General features: G+C 42.3%; 1 protein-coding gene across 2 annotated transcripts; it reads left to right on the forward strand.

The window, feature by feature from the left end:
• Positions 1-1325: 1325 nt before the first annotated feature.
• Positions 1326-10634, forward strand: pcdh20 (protocadherin 20). Of its 2 annotated transcripts, none has more exons than XM_003218652.4 (2): positions 1326-1641; positions 6465-10634. In XM_003218652.4, the coding sequence occupies exons 1-2, from the start codon at positions 1489-1491 to the stop codon at positions 9192-9194; spliced, it is 2883 nt and encodes a 960-aa protein (XP_003218700.2). In that variant the 5' UTR covers positions 1326-1488; the 3' UTR covers positions 9195-10634. The 2 variants fall into 2 exon arrangements, with proteins under 2 accessions (XP_003218700.2, XP_016847759.2); XM_016992270.2 differs by lacking the exon at positions 1326-1641 and adding an exon at positions 5083-5738.
• Positions 10635-26758: the final 16124 nt, after the last annotated feature.

The raw sequence follows: 26758 nt of genomic DNA on the forward strand, positions 1-26758 counted from the left end.
AAGGGAAGAAGGAGAAGGAGATGGAGAGGGAGAGGAAGGAGAAGGAGAGAGAGAGTGGAAGGAGTGGGAGAGGAAGGAGGGGAAAAGAGAGGAAGGAGAGGGAGAGGAAGAGAAAGGAGGGAGTGGGAGAGAAAGGAGAGGAAGAGGGAGAGGAAGAGAAGGAAGTAGAAGGAGAAGAAGAGGAAGGAGAGGGAGAGGAAGGAGAAGAAGCGGAAGTGGAAGAGGAGGGAGAGCAAGAAGAGGGAGAGGGAGAGGAAGAGAAGGAAGTAGAAGAACAAGGGAAAGGAAAGGAAGAGGGAGAGGAAGAGAAAGGAGAGAGAGAGGAAAGACAGGGAGAGAAAGAGAGGAAGGAGAAGTAGAGGAAAGGGAGGGAAAGGGAGGAGAGGGAGAGGGAGAGAAGGAAGAAGGAGAAGAAGGGGAAGGAAAAGGAGAGGAAGCAGAAGAAGAGGAAGTGGAAGGAGAGGGATAAGGAGAGGAAGAGGAAGGAGAGGGAGAGAAAGGAGAGAGAGAAAAGAGCAGGAGAGAAAGAAGAAAGAAAGGAAGGAGAAGGAAAGAGAGGGAAAGGGAGGAGAGGGAGAGGAAGAGAAGGAAGTAGAAGGAGAGGGAGAGGAAGGAGAAGAAGCAGAAGTGGAAGGAGAGGGATAGGGAGAGGGAGACGAAGGAGAGGGAGAGAAAGGAGAGAGAGGGGAAAGAGAAGGAGAGAAAGAGGAAAGAGGAGGAGAGGAAAGATAGGGAGAGGGAGGAGAGGGAGAGTAAGGAGAAGAAGAGGAAGCAGAAGGAGAAGAAGAGGGAGAGGAGGGAGGAGAAAAGCAAGGAGAAGAAGAGGAAGAGAGAAAGGGAAAGTAAGAGGAGGGAGAGGAAGGAGGAGAAGAAGGCAAGGTTGCTGCAAAAGTCCAACATGAGCAAATAGTGTTCTTCTTTTCTCCCCCTCTCTCTGTCTTTCTTTGGAGGCAAATCTTCCCAAACCAGCGCGCAGCCAATGGCGTTCCGGCATTCCGCCAGACCAGGCAGCATTTTCTGCTCCTCCGTTTGCGCGCCTGCTGCTGCACCAGCCTCCCTGTTCTTCAGTCTCGCATCCGCGGGGTCCCGTCGGGGAAAGCTGACGGAGGGCTGGAGTTTGCGTCAGGCGCTCGCCTGGCAGGATCCGTTTTCCATTCCGAAGGAGAGCGAGAGAGAGGGGGACCGGATCGGAAGAGTTCAAGGCGGCCACTCTTCGGAGGGAGGGCGCGGGTCTCCTTCCTCCTCGCACAGGGAGCGGGCGCTGCTCTCCAAACTCGGAGCGACGGAAGAGGGGAAGAGCCCGCACCTGAGCTGAAGCCTTGCGCCCCCCCCCCCCGCCTTCCCCTCTCCCTTTGTTAATTGGACGTCCTGCGAGGCGATTGGCTGGAGTTCCCGGGGTCATTTGCATGAGGCCAGGCGCCTCCTCCTCCTCGTCGACCCTTCCTGCCTCCCTCCCTTGGCACGGGGACCCTCGCGCCCGCATTTGGGATGCGCCGCCGAGGGAATGAGACGCCGCGGCGCCGCTGGCCCCCAGCCTTAGCCTCCCGCCGGCTCCTGGGCAAGAGGCTCCCGGCGCCGGCTATGGGGCAGCCAGCCAGCCCTGGGAGCAGCAGCACCACCGCCGGACAGAGGAACCTGCCGGTACGATCGCGGGTGGGGAGGGGGGCTTGGAAGCCGGGCTTTTTCCTGGGCAGGTTGGGAAGTTGGAGGGCAAAAGAGGGAGGCAAACTCCTCTCCACGCGCGCCACGGGATCCACGGAATCGTGGAAAGAGGGGAAACGGCGGGGGGAGGGAGTGAAGTGAAGCAACAGTTCCACGAAGCAAGCTGCTCCTGGTTTTATTCCGACGATCCTGTTGAAATCCCTCAACTTGCATCGTTGGGATCAAAAGCAGCAGCAAGCCACCCCATGCATGGCTTTGGGAGGTGGGGGGATGTTGAAGCCCACCATTGACTTCAAGGTGAATGGACTTGCCAGTCCTGAGTGGGCCTTCCTTTGGAGCAAACACACATTGGATCTGGTGCACTTGTGATAGAATTCATGGATCACCTCTATTATTATTATTATTATTATTATTATTATTATTATTGTGTGACACAGTAAACAAGATAGATATGCTGGATTTCGTATCACAAAATCACAAGTCGAACACTTCCCAAGTGTCTACGACTGTGTGATGTATTATTATTATTATTATTATTATTATTATTATTATTATTATGTCACAGCAAACAAGATAGATTAGTATTATTATTATTTTCATTATTATTATTTATTTTAGATGATGATGATGATGATGATGATTGGTTTGCTGTGAGTTTTCCGGCCTGTCTGGCCATGCCTCAGAAGCATTCTCTCCTGACATTTTGCCCACATCTATGGCAGGCATCCTCAGAGGTTGTGAGGTCCGTTGGAAACTAGGCAAGTGGGGTTTATGTACAGTAGAGTCTTACTTATCCAACATTCGCTTATCCAACATTCTGGATTATCCAACGCATTTTTGTAGTCAATGTTTCCAATACATCATGATATTTTGGTGTAAAATTTGTAAATGCAATAATTACTACATAGCATTACTGCGTATTGAACTACTGTTGGGTCGATACAGGGAATGCCGTGGATGTAGCATATCTAGATTTCAGTAAGGCCTTCGACAAAGTCCCCCACGACCTTCTGGCAAACAAACTAGTAAAATGTGGGCTAGACAAAACTACGGTTAGGTGGATCTGTAATTGGCTAAGCGAACGAACCCAAAGGGTGCTCACCAATGCGTCGTCTTCATCATGGAAAGAAGTGACAAGTGGAGTGCCGCAGGGCTCCGTCCTGGGCCCGGTTCTGTTCAACATCTTTATTAACGACTTAGACGAAGGGTTAGAAGGCACGATCATCAAGTTTGCAGATGACACCAAACTCGGAGGGATAGCTAACACTCCAGAAGACAGGAGCAGAATTCAAAATGATCTTGACAGACTAGAGAGATGGGCCGAAACTAACAAAATGAAGTTCAACAGGGACAAATGCAAGATACTTCACTTCGGCAGAAAAAATGGAAATCAAAGATACAGAATGGGGGACGCCTGGCTTGACAGCAGTGTGTGCGAAAAAGATCTTGGAGTCCTCGTGGACAACAAGTTAAACATGAGCCTACAATGTGATGCGGCAGCTAAAAAAGCCAATGGGATTTTGGCCTGCATCAATAGGGGAATAACGTCTAGATCCAGGGAAGTCATGCTCCCCCTCTATTCTGCCTTGGTCAGACCACACCTGGAATACTGTGTCCAGTTTTGGGCACCGCAGATGAAGGGAGATGCTGACAAGCTGGAAAGCGTCCAGAGGAGGGCAACTAAAATGATTAAGGGTCTGGAGAACAAGCCCTATGAGGAGAGGCTTAAAGAGCTGGGCATGTTTAGCCTGCAGAAGAGAAGGCTGAGAGGAGACATGATAGCCATGTACAAATATGTGAGGGGAAGTCATAGGGAGGAGGGAGCAAGCTTATTTTCTGCTGCCCTGCAGACTAGGACACGGAACAATGGCTTCAAACTACAGGAAAGGAGATTCCACCTGAACATCAGGAAGAACTTCCTCACTGTGAGGGCTGTTCGGCAGTGGAACTCTCTCCCCCGGGCCGTGGTGGAGGCTCCTTCTTTGGAGGCTTTTAAGCAGAGGCTGGATGGCCATCTGTCGGGGGTGCTTTGAATGCGATTTCCTGCTTCTTAGCGGGGGGTTGGACTAGATGGCCCTTGAGGTCTCTTCCAACTCTACTATTCTATGATTCTATGATTCTATGATTCTACTTTTTCTGTCAAATGTGTTGTATAACATGATGTTTGGGTGCTTAATTTGTAAAATCATAACCTAATTTCATGTTTAATAGGCTTTTCCTTAATCCCTCCTTATTATCCAACATATTTGCTTATCCAACATTCTGCCGGCCCGTTTATGTTGGATAAGTGAGACTCTACTGTATCTGTGAAAGGTCCAGGGTGAGAGAAGGACACTTGTCTGTTGAAACCAAGTGTGAATGTTGTCATGAATTGCCTTGATTAGCATTGAAAAGCCTTGCAGCTTCAAGGCCTGGCTGATTTCTGCCTGGGGGAATCCTTTGTTGTTATTATTATTATTTTATTCTTGACCATATTTATATCCTGCCTTTCTCAACCCCTGGGGGGACTCAAGGCAGCCTACAAATGGCACTACATAGTGCCTACAACATAAAACACAATATAAGCATACATAAAACATAATTGGGAGGTGTTATCTAGTCCTGATTGTTTCATGTCTGGAATTCCCCTGTTTTCAGGGTGGTGTTCTTTATTTACTGCCCTGATTAACAACCACCATGTCAGACTACACAGAGAAACCACTGAAATCCACAAGCATGTAGACAATTTCAATAGAAAGGAGGAAACTATGAAAATAAACAAATCTGGCTACCAGTATTATTATTTTTTTAAAAAAACCTTCTAAAATCAGGACAGTAAATAATGAAAAATACTCTGAAAACGGGAATTCCAGACAAGAAACCATCAGGGCCAGTTAACACCTCCCAACAAAGGATTTCCCCCAGGCAGGATCAGCCAGGCCTTGAAGCTGCAAGGCTTTTCAATGCTAATCAAGGTGATTAATTGCAGCATTCACACTTGCCTGCACACAGATATATAAATCTCCCTTGCCTAGTTTCCAACAGACCTCACAACCTCGGAGGATGCCTGCCATAGATGTGGGCAAAACGTCAGGAGAGAATGCTTCTGGAACATGTCCATACAGCCCGGAAAACTCACAGCAACCCAGTAATTCTGGCCATGAAAGCCTTCAGCAACACTTCTATTATTATTATTATTATTATTATTATTATTATTATTATTATTATTATTAATTATTTCTCTCTGAAAAGCGACTCGAAAAGGCTCACAATGAAACTGAGGCAAAACAATGAAAACCTCAAAAAATATACCAACCCTAAAATGAATTAAACAATCAACATGAAACCCTTTGCAAAAGGCTTGAGTTCACCTTCTCCAAGAGATCTATCCGTACATCCGTGATGAGGGCTGCATGGAAATAAAAGGGGAGGGTTTCTTATAAATCTATGCCAGCCTTAACAGTTGGAAGAATCGAGTGCAACCCTAGCAATGTTTACATAATGTTCTGCGTTGGGTTCCAACAAAAACTGTGAAAACTCCAGGGAAAGAGGGCTCCCAAAGTCTACGCAGAGTAAGATTTCCATAAGTGATTGCCTGTGATGTTTGGCTTCCTGTGGTTCTTCAGCCAAGGGGGTGAAAGGGTTAATCTGTAGTAAAAGCAGCCTTTCAGGGATTCAAAGAAGTGGCGCAAGGGGCAGGTGGCATCTGTTTTGTCAGAACAGATATGAATATGAGAGAGTGGCACTTCAGTACTCCTTACCCAATTGTATGGATCTCTTGGGAAAATAAGAGCGCAACCCTTTCCATGTTTATATAATGTGCTTTCGGTTTGAGCCAAGACTGTGAAAACTTCAGGGAAAGAGGGCTCCAGTAGTTGAAGCTCAGTACGATTTCCATAAATCTGATGATGGCTTGTGTCATTTGACTTCTTGTGGTTTTTCAGCCAAGGGGGTGAAAGGGTTAATCTGTGGTAAAAGCAGCCTTTCAGGGATTGAAAGAAATCAAACAAGGGGCAGGTGGCATCTGTTTTGTCAGATCTGAATACGAGAGAATGGCATCTTGGTGCTCCTTGCATGATCGTATGCATCCGTCAGAGGTTAGCTGCATTCCTGGTTATTTTTCTTCCAAGTTGAAATTGCAAAAGGCATCAGTGATGCGTTTCATGCAGATGGCGGTAGTGTATGCTGCTGTTCCTGGGATGGCTGACCAGTGCCTCGTGTCCGTGGTGATCTGCTTGCAATTTGACAAAGATACTGATAAATCCAGAAGGGGAAAGACTGAAAATGAACTTTAAACATCAGTGTATATCTTTCTCCTTCTTATTCCTTTGCAGTGCAGACTTTTCTAGAGAGTGCAATGGGGAAATTAAAATAAACATCCCCTGTATGCACATGACACACGGATATGCACCTGTTTAGTGATTTCTTAATGAATTTGTGTTCAGAAAAACTGTCATGAGAGTCAAATATAGGGGCATTTCTGTACATATGTATATAATAATTTGATGTTTTAGGAGCAGGTGATTCTATGCAACAGAAAGAAATGCTGGTCTGATTAGATCATAGGTTGATAAGGTAGAGGTCAGAAACATGAGGTGTATTAGATCTGTGGAAGGTGACACACTCAGATGGAGGTTTTGGACGGGCAGGAGTGTTTCCTTCCGTAGAGGCCAGATGATGTTCTCCAGTGACGGGATTTACACAGAAAGGAAGATATTTTCTTAGGGACAGTAGAAGAAAGAGAAGAGACAATGATATGATGAACGATGCTGCTATAAGATTGCATCTTTTAATAACATCCTTTTGTGCCTTTCTTTTCCCAGAACCTGCTCATTTTCCTGCTCTTCCTTGGACCTTTCAACTGCTTTGCAAGCTACAGCCATGCCACCGAACTTTTCTACAGCATCAATGAAGGGCTGCCTGCCGGGTTCCTCATCGGGAATCTAGCCCAGGATTTACAGCTACCGGGAGCAGCAGAGAAAGAGAGGGAGAGAGCTGTGGAGGGAGGCTGGCAACAGCCCGAACAATCAGGGAAAATCCCTCTCTCCTTCAATCTTGCCTCCCAGGGATTGGGAGGCCAGTATGTCAACCTGAACAACCGGACAGGAGAATTGTACACCTCTGCCCAAGAGATTGATCGGGAGACATTATGCACAGAGGATAACGTTGGCTCCAGTTTGGTTGCCTCTTCCTCCTCCTCACCACTGCTCTCTTCTGAGTCCTGTTTGTTGTTGCTGGATGTTCTGGTGTTGCCTCAGGAGTATTTCCGCCTTGTCAAGGTGAAGATTGCCATCCATGATATCAATGACAATGCACCATGTTTTCCCATGCCACAGATACACCTCTTTGTGCCTGAGAATTCACCAATCAACACGCGTTTGGCGATAGAGCACCCAGCTATAGACCCAGACATGGGCACTAATGGTGTCCAGATATACCAACTGCAAGATGACTATGGGGTATTCACATTGGATGTGGAGGAGAATGAAAGTGGGGAAAGAACGCCTTACCTGATTGTCATGGGTGCCTTGGACAGGGAGGCTCGAGATGAATATGTTACACTCATAACAGCAGAGGATGGAGGAGTTCCACCACTGGTGGGCACTGCCACCCTCACCATTGGCATCAGCGACATCAATGACAACTGTCCCCAATTCAATGAGACCCAGATAAATGTCACTGTTTTCGGGAACTCTAGTATTGGGTTACCCATAGCCTCTGTCCATGCTGTAGATGTGGATGAGGGCATCAATGCAGAGATCAGCTATTCGTATAGCCAGAAGGTGGCACAATCATCTCGCACTTTGTTCCATCTTGATGAAAGCACAGGCGTCATCAAACTCTCCAAGAGGATTAATGGTGACACCCCTCGTCTCCATCGGTTGAGCATCTTGGCAAATGGTCCTGGTTGTATACCAGCTGTGATCGCTGTGTCGGTATCCATCATTAAAGTTATGATGAGACCTCCTGAAGTGATCCCTCGTTTTATAGCTAATGAAGCAGAAGGAGTTGTTTACCTGAGGGAGTTAGAACCTGTTAACACACCAATTGCATTTTTTACCATTAAGGACCCAGATGAAAAATACAAAGTGGATTGCTATTTGGATGGTGATGGCCCATTCAGGTTGTCACCGTACAAACCATATCACAATGAATACTTACTGGAGACTACAAAACCATTGGATTATGAAACTCAACAGCTCTATGAAATATCAGTGATTGCATGGAACATTGAAGGATTCCATGTAAACAAAATAGTTAAAGTTCAGGTTTTGGATGATAATGATAATTCACCTGTTTTCTCTCAATCACTAATAGAATTGACAATAGAGGAAAATAATACTCCCCATGCTTTTTTGACCAAGCTGTATGCAACAGATGCTGACAGTGGAGAACGGGGTCAAGTGTCTTACTTCCTTGGACCTGAAGCACCGTCATATTTTTCTTTAGATAAAGTCACAGGAGTTCTGACAGTTTCTACCCAACTGGATAGAGAGGAAAGAGAAAAATACCGTTATACAGTTAAAGCGGTAGATTCTGGAATGCCACCCAGGGAATCAATAGCTACAGTTACAATTTTAGTTCTGGATAAGAACGACAACAGTCCGAGATTCATCAACAAGGATTTTAGCTTTTTTGTACCAGAGAATTTCCCAGGCTTTGGGGAAATCGGAGTTTTAAGCGTCACTGATGCAGATATAGGACAAAACGGATGGGTTGCACTTTCAGTTGTAAATGGGAGTGATATCTTTGTTATAGACACTGGCAAAGGAGTTTTAAGAGCAAAGGTCTCTCTAGACAGGGAACAACAGAGCTCCTACACCATATGGGTTGAAGCGGCAGATGGAGGTGATCCTGCCTTGTCCTCGACTGCGAAAATAACCATCCTTTTGCTGGACATAAATGACAACCCACCACTTGTCTTGTTTCCTCAGTCTAATATGTCTTACCTCCTGGTCCTTCCTTCCACGCTGCCTGGCTCACCAATCACAGAAGTCTATGCAGTAGATAATGACACAGGCATGAATGCGGTCATAGCATACAGCATCATAGGAAGAAGAGGCCCTCGCCCAGACTCCTTTAAGATTGACCCCAAGACAGGCAACATCACTCTGGAAGAGTCACTTATGCAGAACGACTATGGCCTCTATCGACTTCTTGTTAAAGTTAGCGATCATGGCTACCCAGAACCTCTCCATTCCACAGTTATGGTGAACCTCTTTGTCAATGACACAGTCAGCAATGAAAGTTACATTGAAAGTCTTCTGAGGAAAGAGCCCGACATTAATATAGAGGAAAAGGAACCACAAATCTCTATAGAACCCACACACAAAAGAGTGGAAGTGTCATCTTGCATGCCTACCTTAGTGGCCCTGTCAATAATAAGTTTGGGTTCAATAACACTGGTAACTGGGATGGGTATTTATATCTGCCTAAGGAAAGGGAGAAAATACCATACAGACGATGAACATTTGGAAGTACAGATCCCATTAAATGCAAGAATTGATCTGCACATGCTAGAGAAGAAACCAGTGGAAATTTCCAACATCTGAATGGTTTCACACAGACAGTCTCAACCAAAACTTAAACATTCTTGAGAGTGACTAACTCCCAAGTGGGAGATTGCCAGCAGGACCTACAGTGAAGGACTACTGATTTATAACTTATTATAATTGTAAATAGCTGTTTACAGGTTTTTATGAAAAAAGAAAAAAGGGAAAAAATCAAATTCAATGTACAGCCTTTTAAAAAGTTGAAACCTTAGTGCTAACAGCTAGTAATCTGTCTGTGCAGACGTGGCCCTCAAAAGACCCATCTATAGAACAAGTCAGTATTCATAAAGTGAAAAGGTAAGACAATGACACATTCATTGTTACATTCTTCAATGCTCAAAGTCATTTTTGACCACAAGAGGGCATCATCAACTATTCCTATGAATGAAAGTGTTTAAGAGAAAATGAAAAGTATATTTTGAAATGTTTGAAGGTTTTTATATAAAGGGGAAAGAGAGAAAAGGTATGGGTTTGAGATATAACAAATATATCTTCTATTGTATATATGTGAAGATGACAAGAAAATATGCACTGGTAAATAAAAACAATGTTTTATTACCTCAGATGTTAATATATATATATAAATAGGAAAGGCATTAACAAGAAGTGCAATTTCTTGAGGGTGCACACCATCCCATGTGAGATTGTGAACAGAAAAGAGATGTTCACTTTTCACTCAATATGGTCAAACACTGTCAATTATTTCAGCAGTTCCCTACTCAATTTGAAATAATAGGACTCAGTGGAACAAACCAAGACATGCCATTTGGGATCTGAAGCAGTCCATGTCTCAAAAAAATAAGGGATTGACGTGTTATTGTCATCCCTATATAATAGTAGCTCCTGAAACCTCATCAAATGCATCTCTGAAAGGTTTCCCAAGCCTTGCAGGCATCTTCTCAGGAGGCTTGAGGAGCAGCCACTAGAATCCCAGACATACTGTTTTTGAAAACATAGCAGCCTGATTTTGTCATACTGATTCCAATAGGGCTTTCTTCTGTAGATCAGGGCACCTGATATTTTGATCTTCAGTTTCTATAACTGCTGTCTTAAGTGGGGCCCATGGGAGCTGAAGTCTAAAATGTTTGGAAGGCCATAGTATTGTTATAAGTGAAGGCATATGGGACTGTTATCTAAATGCAACAAATCACAGAACTGATGAAAGGCCAATTATTTCCACAAGAGCAGCAAAGCCTGATAAAATCCATCTCCGATCCAGCAAGGGAAAGCATATTTAGAAACAAGAGTTCCATATATCAATTTGATCTTTTGGCTCTGATCTACAGATACAAAAATATGAAAGTCTAAGTCTTGTTCATAAATTGGCAGACTGATAATTCTTAGTCCCCTTTCTGCCCCATGCAAGTTACAAGCACTGGCAGTACTTAAAAATCCTCTATCCTCTGTTGAGAATGTTGGGAGAGCTTCTTACATTTAATCCCTTGAAGTGAGGCCCATAATTAAGTTTCCTTCATTGCAAGATATTGCATCTGCATCCACCAGCAAGTATTTACCATGGCATACATATTTCCTTCTGTTTTGACTCTTCATTGGTGACTCCCATGTCAATTGGATATTGAACTCAGACTGGATTTTAATCTGAACTCTAAAAATGCATGCATGGTGCTGAAATTAATCTCCCAAATATTTCAGTACCATGGATAGCTCTAATGTTTTGACCTAAGGCTGTATCCATATTGCAGAATCATAGCAGTCGGGCACCATATTAACTGCTGTGGCTTAATATTATGGAATTCAGGGATTTGTCGTTTTGTGAGATATTTACCCTTCTTTGTCAAAGAACTCTGTTGACACAAAAAAACTACAACTCCTAGGATTTCATCAATGAAGTTATGGTAATTAAAGTCGTGTCAAACTGCTATTATTTTGCAATGTGGTTGGGACATAAAATTCAGATTATATTCACTGCTCCACTGTATCTGTTTTTCTGTAGGTGGCAGTTGATGGATACCTTTCAGTGGGATGGTGAATCTGTCCAGATGTTAGTTTCCATGTCAGCATCCATCCTGGGTTTTAGTGTAAACGTCAGAATAGCCAATTCAAGTGGCAAACTTACTTTGGGGATTTAAAATTCACAATAAAACCCAGAGGGAATTGGCTATCCTACTGACATCGAAGTCATCAGCCACCATAGATCGATCCAAAAATAGATGGATGTGATAATCCTGAGTTAAAGCCTGAGTTGTTGTCAATAATGTTTTGTAGCTTCAGCAATCTGTCAGTAGCATTCTATCATTTTGAATGTGGAACATTTATTTTTAAATGCTATGTTTCTAAACGAAAGCTTTCGAGATGATACAAAAACTGCTTCTCATTCTTGGTAATGTAAAAAGTTTAATTTTATAATGTTGACTCTTGCTCCTTTCCGGATGGGAATTTGTGTGAAAGAACAGCAGCTAATTACTGGCTCCTTGGCTCCCTTCCTTTTCATTTGCTCAGTCTCCTGGACCAAGTCCAGAGCTCCCTTCTTCAAACTGGTGACATATCTTCGCAGACATGTAGACACCTGCCTGCCTCTGCAGCTACAGACAGAGGGGTTATCAGCAATGCACACCTTTCAAATTGATTAGAAGAGCTGGAAAACTCTCGTGTCAGAGGCCTGCATCAAATTTATTTGTTAGAAACAAGGCAAATTGAGTGCTTTGCTTAAGACGGACACTTTTCTTGAGTTCTGACAATATGTCTGTACTGTACCAAAAGTGTTTATATGTCTGCAAATAAAGACTATATTTTCATAACCTTTTGATTTGTTAGCATTTTGTCGAGCTCAGGTGTCCTCTCCTTTTTAAAAATAATTCCTAGTATATAAGGTGTCAGTGAGTCTGTTGTGCATCAGCCACCATAGATAGATAAAAAAAAATAGAGGGATTTGATAATCCTGAGTTTGTAAAATCAGAGCTAAATCTGAATCAGAAGAACCAGAGATCAGACCATAGGCCTGCCTGGTCCAATTTCCTATTCTTAAAGTAGCCAGCATGATGTCTATGACAGTGGTTCCCAAACTTATTTGGCCTACTGCCCTCTTCCAGAAAAAAATATTACTCAGCACCCTGGCATTTTTTATTTTTTTTAATAGCAATTAAACAGAAATATATATGTACCGGTGGCCATCACCGCTCCCCTGGATTGCTGCAGCGCCCACCAGGGGGCGGTAGCACCCACTTTGGGAATCACTGATCTATGGGAACTCTACAGCAGGACAGTGTTGTTTTGATGGTTTGTATGCAAAAATATTTAAAAATAATGTTAATGAGGGGAGGGGTTTTTTTAGGGTTCAAGCCACTTAGTAGTGGCATAGTAGTCCTTGTAGTGGGAAAAATAGTCCTGCTTACATAATTCAAACTTCTATCATATTTTTGTATAAATACTGTAGTATATATTTGTGAAAGTGCATATTTTTCAGGAAGACTCTATGGTATTCTTCATTTCAATAGGGTTTGTTATTAGCTGTGATTTTGAATATCCATGTGAAGTTTTGAAACAGATACCCTGTGGACAATACTGTATTACCCACTGGAGGTATAGTTCCATTGCAGAGAAAGTACATGCCTTGTCTAATTCATGGCACAGGTAACTGTGAAGATCCTAATTCACAACTCAGTCTTTCCGTGTTTCCACATATTTTTTGGACAGAGCATGCATACCCTAATTTTTCATCAGAAATAAAATGTGTTTGGGGATGGAGGAACTGTAGGATATGTGAGAACAAGCTGAAAGTGGTCAAAATCAGGATTGCCAGTTGTTATAAGGAATGCGGCATGAGTGCCCGCTGTTAGCCCCAGCTCCTGCCAACCTAGCCGTTCGAAAACATGCAAAATGTGAGTAGATCAATAGGTACCACTCCAGTCAGAAAGTAACGGCACTCCATGCAGGCATGCCAGCCACATGACCTTGGAGGCGTCTATGGACAACGCCGGCTCTTCAGCTTAGAAATGGAGATTCGGTCACGACTGGTATTTGGGAGCCTGAAAGCTTTTCTTTTTCTACACTGAAAGACATGTCCCAAAATAGTTTTTTTTTTCTTCTTAAGCCAGGAATTGGGATTTGGGCCCTTTGTAAACACAGACATGTGCACATCTTATAGTTTATGAATATAAATAGTTTATGAATATGGACAATGTATTAATTTTTAATAAGTAGGTTAGCTGAAATCGATAGGTTCATTTAATATTTAGGTAAAACATAAACCAGTATTGGCTGTCTCATTATTATTTTGATACACTTGGCAACATTAGTCAAAAGGGGTGGTTAGGAAATGTTTACAACTTGTCCCTTTGAATTGTCTCTTTCAGGCATAGACAAAGTACAGACATCCAGGTATTGAATTCTAGTCTCATCAGGCCTATGTGCATAATGCCTGAAGCTGCAGTCAAATGATATCCAGAAAGCCACACATTGCCTTCCCCATATCTATTGTTTTTCCTTCTCTGGATTTCTTAATTCATTATTGTGGTGGCTGTAAGCCCAGTTGGCCAGTAGGTATAGCAGAGATAGTAAATGTGTGCCTAGCCAAATCTTGTTAGACTGAAATTCTCACTCCCATCATAATGGACTATGATAGCAAAGGATGATGGAAATTGCAGTCCAACAACATCTGGGCCATCGCACATTCTCCATCTTGGAGGTCCAGTGTAGCAGCACAAATTCTGATAATTGTTTGTGGTATGCAATTGTTTGTGGGCTGCCAAGGAAGTTGTACACAAGGTCACTTCTTATATAACATTTTATTTCAATATTTAAAAAGCCTCTCCACAGATAATATGCTAAATCTATATGTTTAATGACAAAGGAACAAGGCTAAACAACTAGTTTCATCTCCAGTGCTCATGCCCTTCCTACTTGACCCTCATCTCATTGTTGTCATCCCCCTTATAGGTTCCCGCATGTGTATGTGTCTTTTCAAATTGCTTGTTGACTTATAGCCTCATTAATGTATTTATTTTGTTAAGGAATACTCAGAGGTGATTAGATTTCTTCTGAAATGTCATCTATAGCACCTAATATTCATTGATGGTCTCCCATACAATACTAGGACACCATGATTGGTGTCCAAGATCAGATGCAACCTTATGTCTTCAACATGTTTAGATAGTCCCTGCAAGTGCAATGGGCTTCTTAATTTTCTCCTCCTACCAAAAAATGAAAGCTATACAGCTTCATATAGTAGCCAACCTCTCTCCCAGTAATCCATGCTTCCTTATTGCATAGAAATCCATACCAGGTAAAGAACATTTTATTTAGGCATGCTTTTAGCAACTGAATGATTGCTAGCAAAGTCTTTTTTTACTGTGTCAGTGCTTTATATTCTTACTCTTTTTTAATTGACATTTTAAATTGTATTTTAATAGATGTTTTCATTCAGTCTTAGTGTGAATTACCTTGAATGCCAGTTTAAGTTGAAAACATCATATAAAGCCAGTAAAAAGTGCACAAATTAAAAATATATATAAATGAAATAATCAAGCCAAATTTCTAGGATGGAGAGTTGCTATTTGAAAGACTTTCTCCATTTCTGTTCCCCACCTCCTTTTCAAATTCAAATTCATTCTCAATTCTGTGTGAAAAGCAATCATAAAGGCTACATTTCTCCGGACCCTTGATAAAGCCCATTAAATCCTTTTCACATATTATTTCGAAATGAGCACAAATGCAATGCAGTACTTGGAAAGTCTTCTCCTTCCCATTCTATTAAACACCTTATGCAAGCACATTCGCCAAAATGAATGCTAATCTTGTTAGCTGGGCTGGCATGAAAACAAACACACTGCTCATTAAATATCACAATATCCAGTTAGCAATATGAGTGCAAGGAAGCATGCTTCTTTGTCTCATTTAATAAAAAATGAGATTGACCCAATCTTTGCACTGCAAAACACACTACAGCACTCCTGTGCAAAATATATCCAAATCAGAATCTATAATTAAATAAGAAAGGCTACAGGCAGTAGGCTGTAAACCAAGTAATGAGGAGAAGAACATTAGTTCATATCCACTGGGTTCCTCCAACACAAACACAGAGATGTAGGCTGAAGGTTTTCATTACATTAGAGTATTTTATTGAAAACTATTATATACTCATCACATGGGTGGGTCTATCGCAAGCAAGTATAAAATGTGCTTGTATATTAGAAGGGGCTCTGGTTGAGAAAACAATGCTATTTCTTTCCTATATGGCATCCCCAGAGACAGGTGGAAGTTACAAGATATGCAGCACGTACTGTATCCACAGTGGGAAATGGCCAATCAACCAGACTACATGCAGGTTAAACATTGCCTGATATAATTCAAGGGAATCATTAAAAAAGCTGATGTGATTCTAGTCTGCAGCAATATAAGTGTCTAAATCGAGGGAAGTAATAGTTCCATTCAATTCAGTTTCGGTCAAATCTTACTTGGAATACTGTGTCCAGGTCGTGGCACCACAATACAAGAAGGATGTTGGTGACCTAAAACATGTCCAGAGAAGAGCAACCAAAATGATAGAAATTCTGGAAACCAAACCCTATGAGGAGCTGCTTAGGGAGCTGAATATGTTTAGTTTGGGAAAAGAAAGACAGAGAAGGGGGCATGATAGCCATGTTTAAATATTTGAAAGCATGTCATACTGAGAGGAGAGCAGGTTTGTTTTCTGCTGCCCTGGAGATTAGGACATGGAGCAATGGATTCAAATTGCAGGGGAAAATATTCCACCTAAACATTAGCAAGAATTTTCTGAAGATAGCAGCTGCTCAGTAATTGTATGTTGCCTCAAAATGTAGTGGAGTCTTCTTTTCCAGATGTTTTAAACAGAAGCAGGGTGGCCATATTTTGGGAGTGAATTGGTTGTGTGTTCTTCATGGCAGGGGGTTGGACAGGATGACACTTGTGGTCTCTTCCAACGCTATGAATTTATGAATCCCAAGCAGCCAGTTTGTCACCACCTATCATGATCCAGCAACATCATTGAAAACCCTTAGTCAAACTTTCTAAGGCTACATATTCATGAGAAGTGGTCACTGATATGGATTTTTTTTCATTCACTTGACTTAATCCATATAATTGACCCAAAATGGGACTTAGGACCTCATCAGACACAGAGTTCCCCCAATTTCTACACATTTCAAAACATTTTAGAGATGGAATCCCACAGAGCTCATCATATGACGCAAAACGAATTCCATCAGTTGCCCATGGAACTCCATCTTAAAAATGTGTTTAAACTGTGTAGAAACTGAGGTTTTAAAGTCGTATTCAGGGCTCCTGATTTGCGCAAAAATGGCTAAAAGCACTTATTTTAATGTGGGATGGAAACTGTCAAACTCCCCAGTTTTAGATCCTTGAAGTGACATTAAAGATTGGGTGTTCCTGTGGGACGTTTCAAGGTGTGCCTCAATTATCATTTTCTTGCCATTAATCCTCTTGCATAAAATCTTTATGGTAATTTTTAAAAATAATGTATTCTCCAAGAATTGCATGATTTCAGTATATTATCAGTTTGCTGTAGGTATATTGTCCCCCTATTTTAGATCTAGATTTTGGATTTCTGGAATTCCAAGATTTTCCTCAGAAAGAAAGAAGTATGATAGAAGAATACACTTGCCCATGTGATTGCTCAGAAAGTGGAGGATTTCTGTAGAAATGGATAGAGTACATCACGTGTGGTGGTGGCAAATGGATTACCCCTCTTTCCAGAAAACCACAAAGGCATGAAAGGCTACAGTAAGAAGACAATCCCCCCTGCGTTGTGCTCCTGATGGGATGAGGTCCTTAGTTAAATAAACAGAAGTCCAACCACAAAAAAATCAAAACCAATGAAATGTTTTTAATGTCAATTCAAAGGTAATGTTGTTGTAAAAGATACGGAAGAAAGGAAGGGAATAGAGGAAAATCAACTGAATTTTTGGGGGAGGGGGAGAAATCAGGCCTGAGGAAGAGTGGCTTTAGTTACAACTAGCACTTCAGCTCTGGACAATGAAGATTCAAAGTGATTCAAAGGAAAATGGTTTACTCTCATTAAATGGTAGCAGTCCCTGGCCAATGTCACTAATGGCTTGATATTTAGACATAATGTAGCATAAACCATACTTTTGTATAGGAGGAGTATATATCTGCTACTGACTAATATTGCAATTATAGTGCTAGGATGCTGGAAGCACTGATATGGTTTTTAAGGTTCAATTCTATTTGAATTATTCAAAATCAGGGTTCTCATATTTGTTAATATTTTAATTACGCTGACCAAGCCACATTGCTTGATTCTTTAATAATGCTAAAGAAAAGCATGGAAAGTGTACACCTGAATTCAACTTTCCTATTATGCAGAGTGAGTTGTTTGTTTTAGGTGGCATGTACTGGGAGAGAACCCCACCTGGAAGATGTTGGAAGAAAAAGCTGGGTGCCCTTCAGCCTGAGAAATAAGATAGAGTCAACTGTCAGTTCAGTTGGCTTTTGTACATGAAATGAGAGGGGTGGGCTTTTTGCCTCAGAGGGCAAAATGTCTCAGGCTGTCCACAACCTTGTGTACTTGTTTGAGCTTGGTTCCCCATGTAAGCCACCCCGAGTCCCTTCGGGGAGATGGAGGCAGGTTATAAAAATAAAGTTATGTTGTTGTTGTTGTTGTTGTTGTTGTTGTTGTTGTTGTTGTTTTCCCCCCTATCAGTGGTAAACAGTTCTATGTCCATATCTCCTCTGAACATAGAAGGTTCACTGAATTAACTTGCCAACAATGATTTAATATTGCCCAGGGATAATCTGTTTTTGCTTGTTTGTTTTTAAATGTCTTGCCTTTTCTGCTAACTAGAATCCAAGATGACTGTAATATTAATGCATAATTAAGTGAATTATTATTTAAAAGAAATAAAAAGTACAGTTATATTAATCTGCTTTAATAATGATACTATAATAATAATATACTTTATTTATATTCTGCTTTATCTCCCCGAGGGGCCTCAGAGTGGATTACAGCAGATACATATATATGGCAAACATTCAGTGCCATTATACAATTGGCAGAGATCGACAATGCATAAACAGAGGCAGGCTTTCTTCTTTTATTTCTGGCATCTGGAGGCTGTGCTCGACTCGGCCATGGGGAGGTGCTTTTCCATTCTTCCATGCCGAGGGGCCTGTCGATTGAGCCGCCCGCATGTTTTTCAGGGGCACCTTTAAGTCTTATTTGAGGAGAAATTGGGATCAATATTAAATAAACCAAAAAACAAGTGTCACTTTTGGACCCAAACATTTTCCCAACCCCTGCCTGGATGATGGTGGTGGTGATGCTTTGCAAGAGAGGAGCAACCTAACCTATCGGAAAGAAGCTATACCATCTAGGATTACTAGATCAAGATAAGGATAACCCAAATGTGATTGGCATACAAATGACATTAGCAGTTAAATATTTAACTTAGTAAGGAGGAAAGTATTATTTGAGAGTAATTGACCAATTTAATGATGACACTTCATAACTGTTGTGTTTTAAGATCCATGTTGTTTGTGTTAAAGATTAGGTGGAGTTTCCTTCCAGCATTTGTCACCTGGGGCAATCATCTCACTCTGCCTGATACGCAAGCTGATTTCATTGCTTAGGATACATTTTGGACCAGTATTATTACTGGTTCCCTGCTCTGAATTGGAGGAGATAGTTGGAGATTCAAGGCAGGATATGCACTTTTATGTGACTCATCATCTCGTTCTGTTTTTATACCAAGGTCAGCTTCTTTTCAAAGATAGGGAAAGAAAGGACAGAATTGTAATACACATGAAGGGGATAAAGTTTCATAATGAGCCTTTCCCAGTTAGTTTCCTACCTGAAGAATCTGTCAGTTGAGTGGTCTGATTAGTAGCTTGTAGACACAACATATGTGTTTGAGCAGGAACCTGGCCATACAGCCCAGAAAACTCACAGCAACCCGGCTTAAGGAAAGTTTGGAAAATTTGAATGTAGTCAGGAAAGAGGAAAATTAGTGTCAGTTTTACGGCCCTTCCACACTGCCCCTATATCCCAGGACCTGATCCTAGATTATTCTACTTATCACAGAATATTTGGCAATTGAGACTCATATATTCCAGTTTAAAGCAGATAACCTGGGATCAGATCCTGGGTTATAGGGGCAGAGTGGAAGGGCCCTTAGAAGTCTTAGTAGACCAGAGATCATTTGGGTTTGTTCATTAGCTTTTTTTTTTTTTCAGGGTGGATATTGAGTCGCTGATCCTTATGTATTCTTTGCTGTAGATATGCTTTCCTCTTCTACCATGCTCAACTTGTATAACAAAATGGCCCATAAGAGTCTAAATGTTTTTGTTTATTGGGGTGCTCCCTTTAAACGACTACCTCAAAGAGTTACCTTTCAGTGAAGTAGTCTTTCTCTAATGCTGTGAACAATAAAAGTGTTCAAGGTAGATACCCAAAGCCAAAATGCTGCCAACTGTATAGATTTTCTTTCTGATCCCACTGGAGTATTTAATGCTTAAATGCTCTAAAGGGACAAAGCCCTATCTAAACTCAGAAGCCAAGGAGGATAAGACCTGGTTCTTGGAAGAGAAGCCACTAGGGAATAGTGCCGTAGGCTATATTTGAGAGCAAGGTAATAACAAATCTTCTCTCAGCACCCAAGTAAACCCTATGACATTCATGGTCATCCTAAATCAATAGACAAAGGCATATACTTTACTTAGCTGTTGTTAACATCACACTTCTTAAAATGCACACATTTCTTTCTCCCAATCCATCTGACCTCTGGTGTCATCTCACCTCTGATGTCATCAGTCAATGGATCTACACTATAGAATTAATGCAGTTTGACACCACTTTAACTGCCATGGCTCAATTCTATAGAATCATGTGGGTTTTAGTATTACAGGGCTTTTAGTCTGTAATTTGTGGGTGCCTCAGCAACCCACAAATCCCATGATTCCATGTCATTGAGTCATGGCAGATCAGGGGTGTAAAACCGCATTAATTCTACAGTGTAGATTTGCCCAGTGTGAGCAGGGAATATTTGAATATAAATACTAGAGTAGGGCCCGAATTCTGTTTCATCTGTTTCTTTCATGGTTTTGTATTGTTCCATCCATTGCACGGAATGGCACAACCCCACAGGAACAAAAGTAACAATGAAAGTAATTTTTAAAAGGAACTATAGCTGTTTGGTCAGCTGATTTTTGGCGCTTGGGTGTAGATTCTGACTGGCAGGGCCTACAGCCAAATGCTGGGTGCTCGATGCTCGTAGGCCCAATAGTACAATGTGCATAAGGCTAAGATCACCTGGGGATTTCCTAAATTTTATCTGGCAGTGACTGGGACTTTGTGTGTTTGATTTTACATACAGTGGACACTCTGGATCTGTGGGTACCAGATCCACAATTCCACTAACCATGGATCATCTCCTGTACATAAAATGGCCTCAACATGAATGTGGGCATGCTGACGTGACCATGCACACATCACCACCACTTATTAATACGGGATGTAATAATCCACCTTTTTTGGCATCTGCAGATGGTCCTAGAACTGAATGCCCATAGATTTAGAGAGCTCACTGTACAGAAACTACCATTTGAATTGTATATCTTAATAATTACTATAACATAAACAGCAATGAAATTCACAATCATGGGAAATACTGTGTTTATGGTAACTGCAATGCCTGCTCATTGTACTGTACAGATACCAAATGGTGGTACCTCTATAGCTCTGTTTGCTTTCCTTTCTTATGGTTCAACACATGGGCTGCAGTTATTGTACTCACCAGCATTTCATGGATGAAAACTAGACATGTGCGATCAGACATGATCAGAATGTGGTTAAGATATCAAAGGTTATCAGTGAAGAACAGTCAAACTAGGAGAGGTTACAGTACGTGACTTTTCTCTAAGTCTACCGAGGAAGGCAAGATTCTACCTTTTCCTCATCCTTACCCTTTGCTGAGTTAACTGAGTGCAAGTGATTTTGGCATGTTGGATTCAATTTGTAGATGTAAATTGAAAACACACAAGGAAACATGAGGAGGAGAGTGCAACTCAAGCATTTAAAAGAGGGGAAAGAGTGGGATAAGTGCTGATTCATCAGGACAGTTCCTGCTAAGTTGGGACAGTGGGAAGATATGAGCCTTTCAAACAGAGGTGTTCTTCAAGTAGAGCAGGGATGAGTCCCTATTAGCTCTTTAGGAGACTTTGGAAGACCACAGTCCCTCACCACACTTCTTACAATGAGAAGACCCTTAACCGTATAAAGCAACTATATTCTTGAAATGGTTCATTAAAAAGAGAATGTCATCTAGTGGCTGGTTTCCATATTATGTCTCTCTACTTGGAAGGCCTGCTAGTCTTCTCTCACAAACGGACTGTCTAGTCCAAGGACTGGGAGGCACTTGAAACATAAAAGCACCCAAATCCTGTAGCAGGCTGGCCAGGAGTCAGTAACATAATGGCACAGAATGGCTTTCTGTGGTCATCTGCTTCCCCGAAATAAGATGATTGTGTGTTACAGTTTCTAACTCAACCCATATTGATGGCACAAGCTTCCAAAAATATGTGCCAGAACCACATAGCTTTTGGATCAAGCTGTACAGTTTTTGATACTCCAAAATCCTTCTTCCTGGCTCTCTCTCATAACCCGATTTTTATTCCACTTCTGCTACTTGTATAATTTGAAAATGAAATTAAGCGAACTCGCACAATTCATTTTCCATCCAGCTGAGCCCTTAGGAATAGAATCTCTGTAATGAGAGTATACTGTTTGGAAGCAGGAAAGAAAAATACTGGTAATTCCATTGCAGCACATCATTATTTATCTGTCTCCACTCCAAAACCACAAAATAATACATCCCTTATTTGGGCATTTGGGGAAAAAACTCTTTACACCCCGCAGTCCTAGGTCTATCTACTCTCCCCACCCCCCCACCCCCGCCAAAAAACAACAGTTGACTAGTAGCAGATCAAGTTGAAGTTGCTTTCAGATTACCAACATCATCAAAACCCTACTCTTATGCTTTTCTGCCTTCAAAATACCTAAGGTATTTCCTAAGAGAAAAAATCTATGGGGTGTTGAATGTAATGTTTGCCATAATGAAACCATGGCTGTTTCATCTTCCAGAAATTATCATCATCACACATCATATTTTCATGCTAACTTCTTCTAAACCAATATAAAACCTTTGGGAAATGTTTGAATCATCTCAGGAAAACTCTGAACCTATGTCAGATTCCAAAGAAGCTACAGAATTAAAAAAATATAATTAAGAGTATCAACCTCTGATATACTCTAAGCCCAAGAGAATCATCTTATCTCAATTTATAAACATTATAAAAGAATATGTGTTGGCTCATTGCTTTTACAGCAGCAAATAAAGATGACATTTCTCTGCTCTAATACACAATATATCTCTCCAAATCTTCACATGGGTTGCACTTAACAAAAGCCTCTTAACTGTCTTTCTTTTATTTTTCTCATGGGAACAAACCGTAGCATAGCCAATAGTTTGTTACTATATATACCTGTATATGTATGTTCCCCTGAAGCTGTAGAAGATTTGAAAAGTTTAAAAGGGGTCACCAATATATTTTGAAACAGGAGTCAGCTAAAACAAATGTGTCATGTCAGGAAAATGTCTTTCTTGTAAAGTCAGATACACCATGAATGCTTCTGTTCTATATTGTCTTCACTGCTTGAACTAGTCATGTTTAAAAGTTTAATTATTAGAACAGGCTTTTCCTGAGGAGGAAACAAAATATTATATTTGTGTCCTTGCAGATCCCCCCCCCCCTCGCACAAAGAAAGAAATCATAATGTTATCAGAATACAAAAGAACTGAACATTCTCCAGTTTTTCGTTTAATCTCAAACATCATGAAATACTTGCGGAAAAATGCTTTTGTATTAATCTTTATACTGATTCCACAAATGGTTTTTCCTTTTTTCGTTTAGGGCTTCATCTTCCTCCAGTAGCAGCCTATTAGTATCCTACGTAATATGGACTCACAGGAAATGATATTACAGTAGAGTCCCGCTTATCCGACTTCTGCTTATCCGACACACTGTATTATCCAACGCCCAGGGCCGCCCTCCCTTGCTCACTCACTCACCAGGCCGAGTCTTGGTTCTGCCACCACTGCCACTGTCGCTGCTGGGACCCGGCCTGGTGAGTGAGTGAGGGAGGGAGGGAGGGAGGGAGGGAGGGAGGGAGGGCAGGCAGGCGAGCGAAGAAGGGTGGAATGGCCCTCCCTCCATTGCTCGCTCACTCACTCACTCACCAGGCTGGGTCCTGGTGCTGCCGTCGTCACTGCTGGGACCTGGCTGGGTGAGTGAGTGAGTGAGCGAGGGAGGAAGGGCAGGCGAGTGAAGGAGGGTGGCAAAGACACTCCCTCGCTCACTCACTCACTCACTCACTCACTTGCTTCTTCCTCCTCTTCCTGATGGCCAGCCTGCCGAGGAAGAGAAGGAGAAAGCTCTTCCCCAGCAAAGGTGAAGGAGCTCCTTCTTCTGCACCCACCCTATTATCCAACAGTTTTGCTTATTTGACATTCTGTCCGCCAGTTTAAGTTGGATGGGCGAGACTCTACTGTATATCATCATGTGATGTAGGCAGTCCAATTTGCCATCTTTATATCACAGTGGGCCAGTTAATTGAGTCAGACAATAATAGATGCTAAGACAGAACTTTTGTTTTGCAAAATAAGCCAAAATTTCCTACCAAAAATATTTGAGAAAAGCTGCACACATTCTGAACAGATGACTAAAGAACATAACACGTTATTTAAATAGCAACCCTAAAGATATATTTGGAATACAGCACAATCAATCACGTTGAACTCAACTGAATTATATGAAATTGTTCAGAACACAAAAGGAAAATGTAGCTTCTATCCTATATACTCTCCCTTCATGCTTTCTGCTCCTGATCCTCCCCACTCCCCATCTATTTGTGTGTTCAGTCACTGCACAAATAAGCTTTACATATATATTAATTTATGTTGGTAGAGAAGCTCCATACATGGCTGTGGAACACCATGATTGGACCCGGCTACTGCATTGCATGGAAAAGCCCTATTGCAACAGTGTACATCAGATGGTAAGGCCTTTTCATATGTTGGTGAAACATGCAATTTGCAGAGAAATGAAAATGAGTAAGAAACAGTCAATGCACATTTCTTAATACTTAATAATGTCATAAGTTAGCATGTATAAGTTAATTCAGAGACTTGATATAGTCTCCAGGATGAGAAGACAGGCTCTCCCCAGTAACGGGGCAATCAAGGGCAGATATGAATGAGGTTGATGCTTTGGATAAGAAGCCACCAATTCAACCAGAACAAATTAATCCTTACGAAATACTTTCTTGAGTTGAAGAGGGATGGCAAGCAAAGTAGAAGGAGCCATGTCTAATGCAAAGTTTGAATAAGCGATACCAACCAATTAGTTGATATCTCCTATAAATACGAATTTAATTAAACTTATGTTACAACTTGGAAAAATAACTATTGTGCTTATGTTATGCTGCACTCTAAATATATGTTAAGCAAATAACCCCCCCCCCCCCCACACACACACACACAGAGCTGGGGGAGGGAAGTGGCTTTGCCACCTCCCACTGGAAGGGAGAGTTGTTGGAGGGGGTGAGGCTCCTAGGAAGCAGCCCGTCCCCTCATCACTCACTTCTTGGATGTCAAGGAGGAAGGTTCCCAAGAAGACGGTCTCCAGGGCATCATAGAAGGAATTTTTGGAAGAGGTCTGTATGTAGCCCTCATGGGGGGATGATGCCCACGGATCCTGGTGGCATCTTCCCCCGTTTAAAGGAAATTCACTAAGTGGTGGGGCAGCAATGAGGGGGCGAGCCACAGAGGTGCTTGGTGAGGGTGCTTGGTGCTTCTCTACTGGGCTGCGGCTTCACTCCCTCCTCCCCCGCCACTTCCCCACCACGGTCGGACTTCTTGCCTTGGTTGGCCATGCCTGCTCGGCATAGCGCTGGCAGTTTCTGGCCTCAGGGAGCAGGATCTGCCGGCTGGGTTTTTTCCGAGGCTGAGGGAAGGCCGCTCCGCATTGCTGGAGCCGCGCTTTCGCTCAGGCTGGAAGGCGGGGGTTTTGCTGCCAAGTTCGGCATGGCAGGTGGGGGAGATGTCTTTGTTGATGCAGCATTCCCTTCTCTCACCCCTAGCGATGACTTTTTGTCTTGGACTAGGGGGCAGATGGCAGGCCCAAGGCAGTTACAATTGTGGAGGCCTTTTTGGCAGATGGCTTGGTCGGGGCCGTTTGTGGCCTATTGGCCATTTTGTCTAATTTCGCACCATGTGGTGGTGCTTTTGAATTTTACTGGCAAGCTAGGGCTTGTTATGCTGTTTTCGTGGGCCTGGCAGCAATTTTGTTCTAATGTGCCATGTGGTGGGCTTCATATGCCTCACACATTAGCTTGGTGGCCATTTTGTTTGGCCCAGGCGGCCATTTTATTTAAGCTCGGTGGCCGTTTATAAGACCTGGTGGGCATTTTGGTTATCAGCGAGGTGGCCATTTTGTTTAAGTTTGGTGACCATTTGCTTTAGGCCCATCAGCCATATTACTTTTGCCCAGTGGCCATTTTTGTTTTCAGCTCATGGGCCATGGTTGCTTGCGGCCCAGTGGCCATGGCGTTATGACACTTTGGTTTGTTGGGATTGCCATTTTGTTGCATGTTGTGGGCCCAGTGGCCTGAGGGGATAAGGCCACATAGTTTTGGTTTTTCCGGACCAGCGGCCATTTTATTTTCAGTTTGGCAGCCATTTTTATTTTGGCCCGGCTGCCATTTTTTTTTTCCAGCCCAGAGTGGCTCAGTTAACAATTTGGTTTTTTCTGACCCACCTGCCTGGCATTGGTTTGTTTATTGCAAAGGCTGCAGCCATTGTGCTGCACATGGTTGGCCCAAGGCCGCATGGTTCAGGCCTGTTGGCCATACAGGCCTGAACCATGTGGCCTTGGGCCTATACAACTCAGAACACTACAAAAAGTAGGATAATAATAATCATAATAATAATAACTTAGTTAATCTGTAGGAATAATAATAACAACAACAACAACTTGAGGAAGGCCAAGAAGTGACAGGGCAGGGCACTCTTTTATTCCTGACATATGGCACTTGGGCTTTTAGTCGGGGATCTGCACCCCTAATGGCCTTGGCCAAATGTGGTGTGGTTTAAGTATTTTATTGTATATTTTCCAATTGTTTTGTAGTATGTCACCCAGGCAGAATGTTGGAGGGCCTAAGGGCAAGGGCCCTGCTAAGAAAATACCTGCAAAGTGCCCACCCCCACCGAATGTTTCTTCATCGGACGAAGAGGAGACTCGACTCCGCTCTTGAAAGCACTTGGGGAAGAACTCTTCACCACATTCCCCTTTAGGCCATCCAGGTTTAGTTACACTGGGGACCTGGTGTTTCGCCCTAAATTCAGTTAAGGGGTAGATAGGGAAGGACAACCAATATGGACTTTATGCCTCACCAAATTCATAGATGACACTTGAGAGTTAGATTCAAGTTACAAATTAAAGAGTTAATTAGGTAACATTTAATAAAGTTGCGCAGTTTTAAACCCAAGCTTGTT

The sequence above is a fragment of the Anolis carolinensis genome, chromosome 3, assembly GCF_035594765.1.
Source record: "Anolis carolinensis isolate JA03-04 chromosome 3, rAnoCar3.1.pri, whole genome shotgun sequence".
NCBI lineage: Eukaryota > Metazoa > Chordata > Lepidosauria > Squamata > Dactyloidae > Anolis > Anolis carolinensis.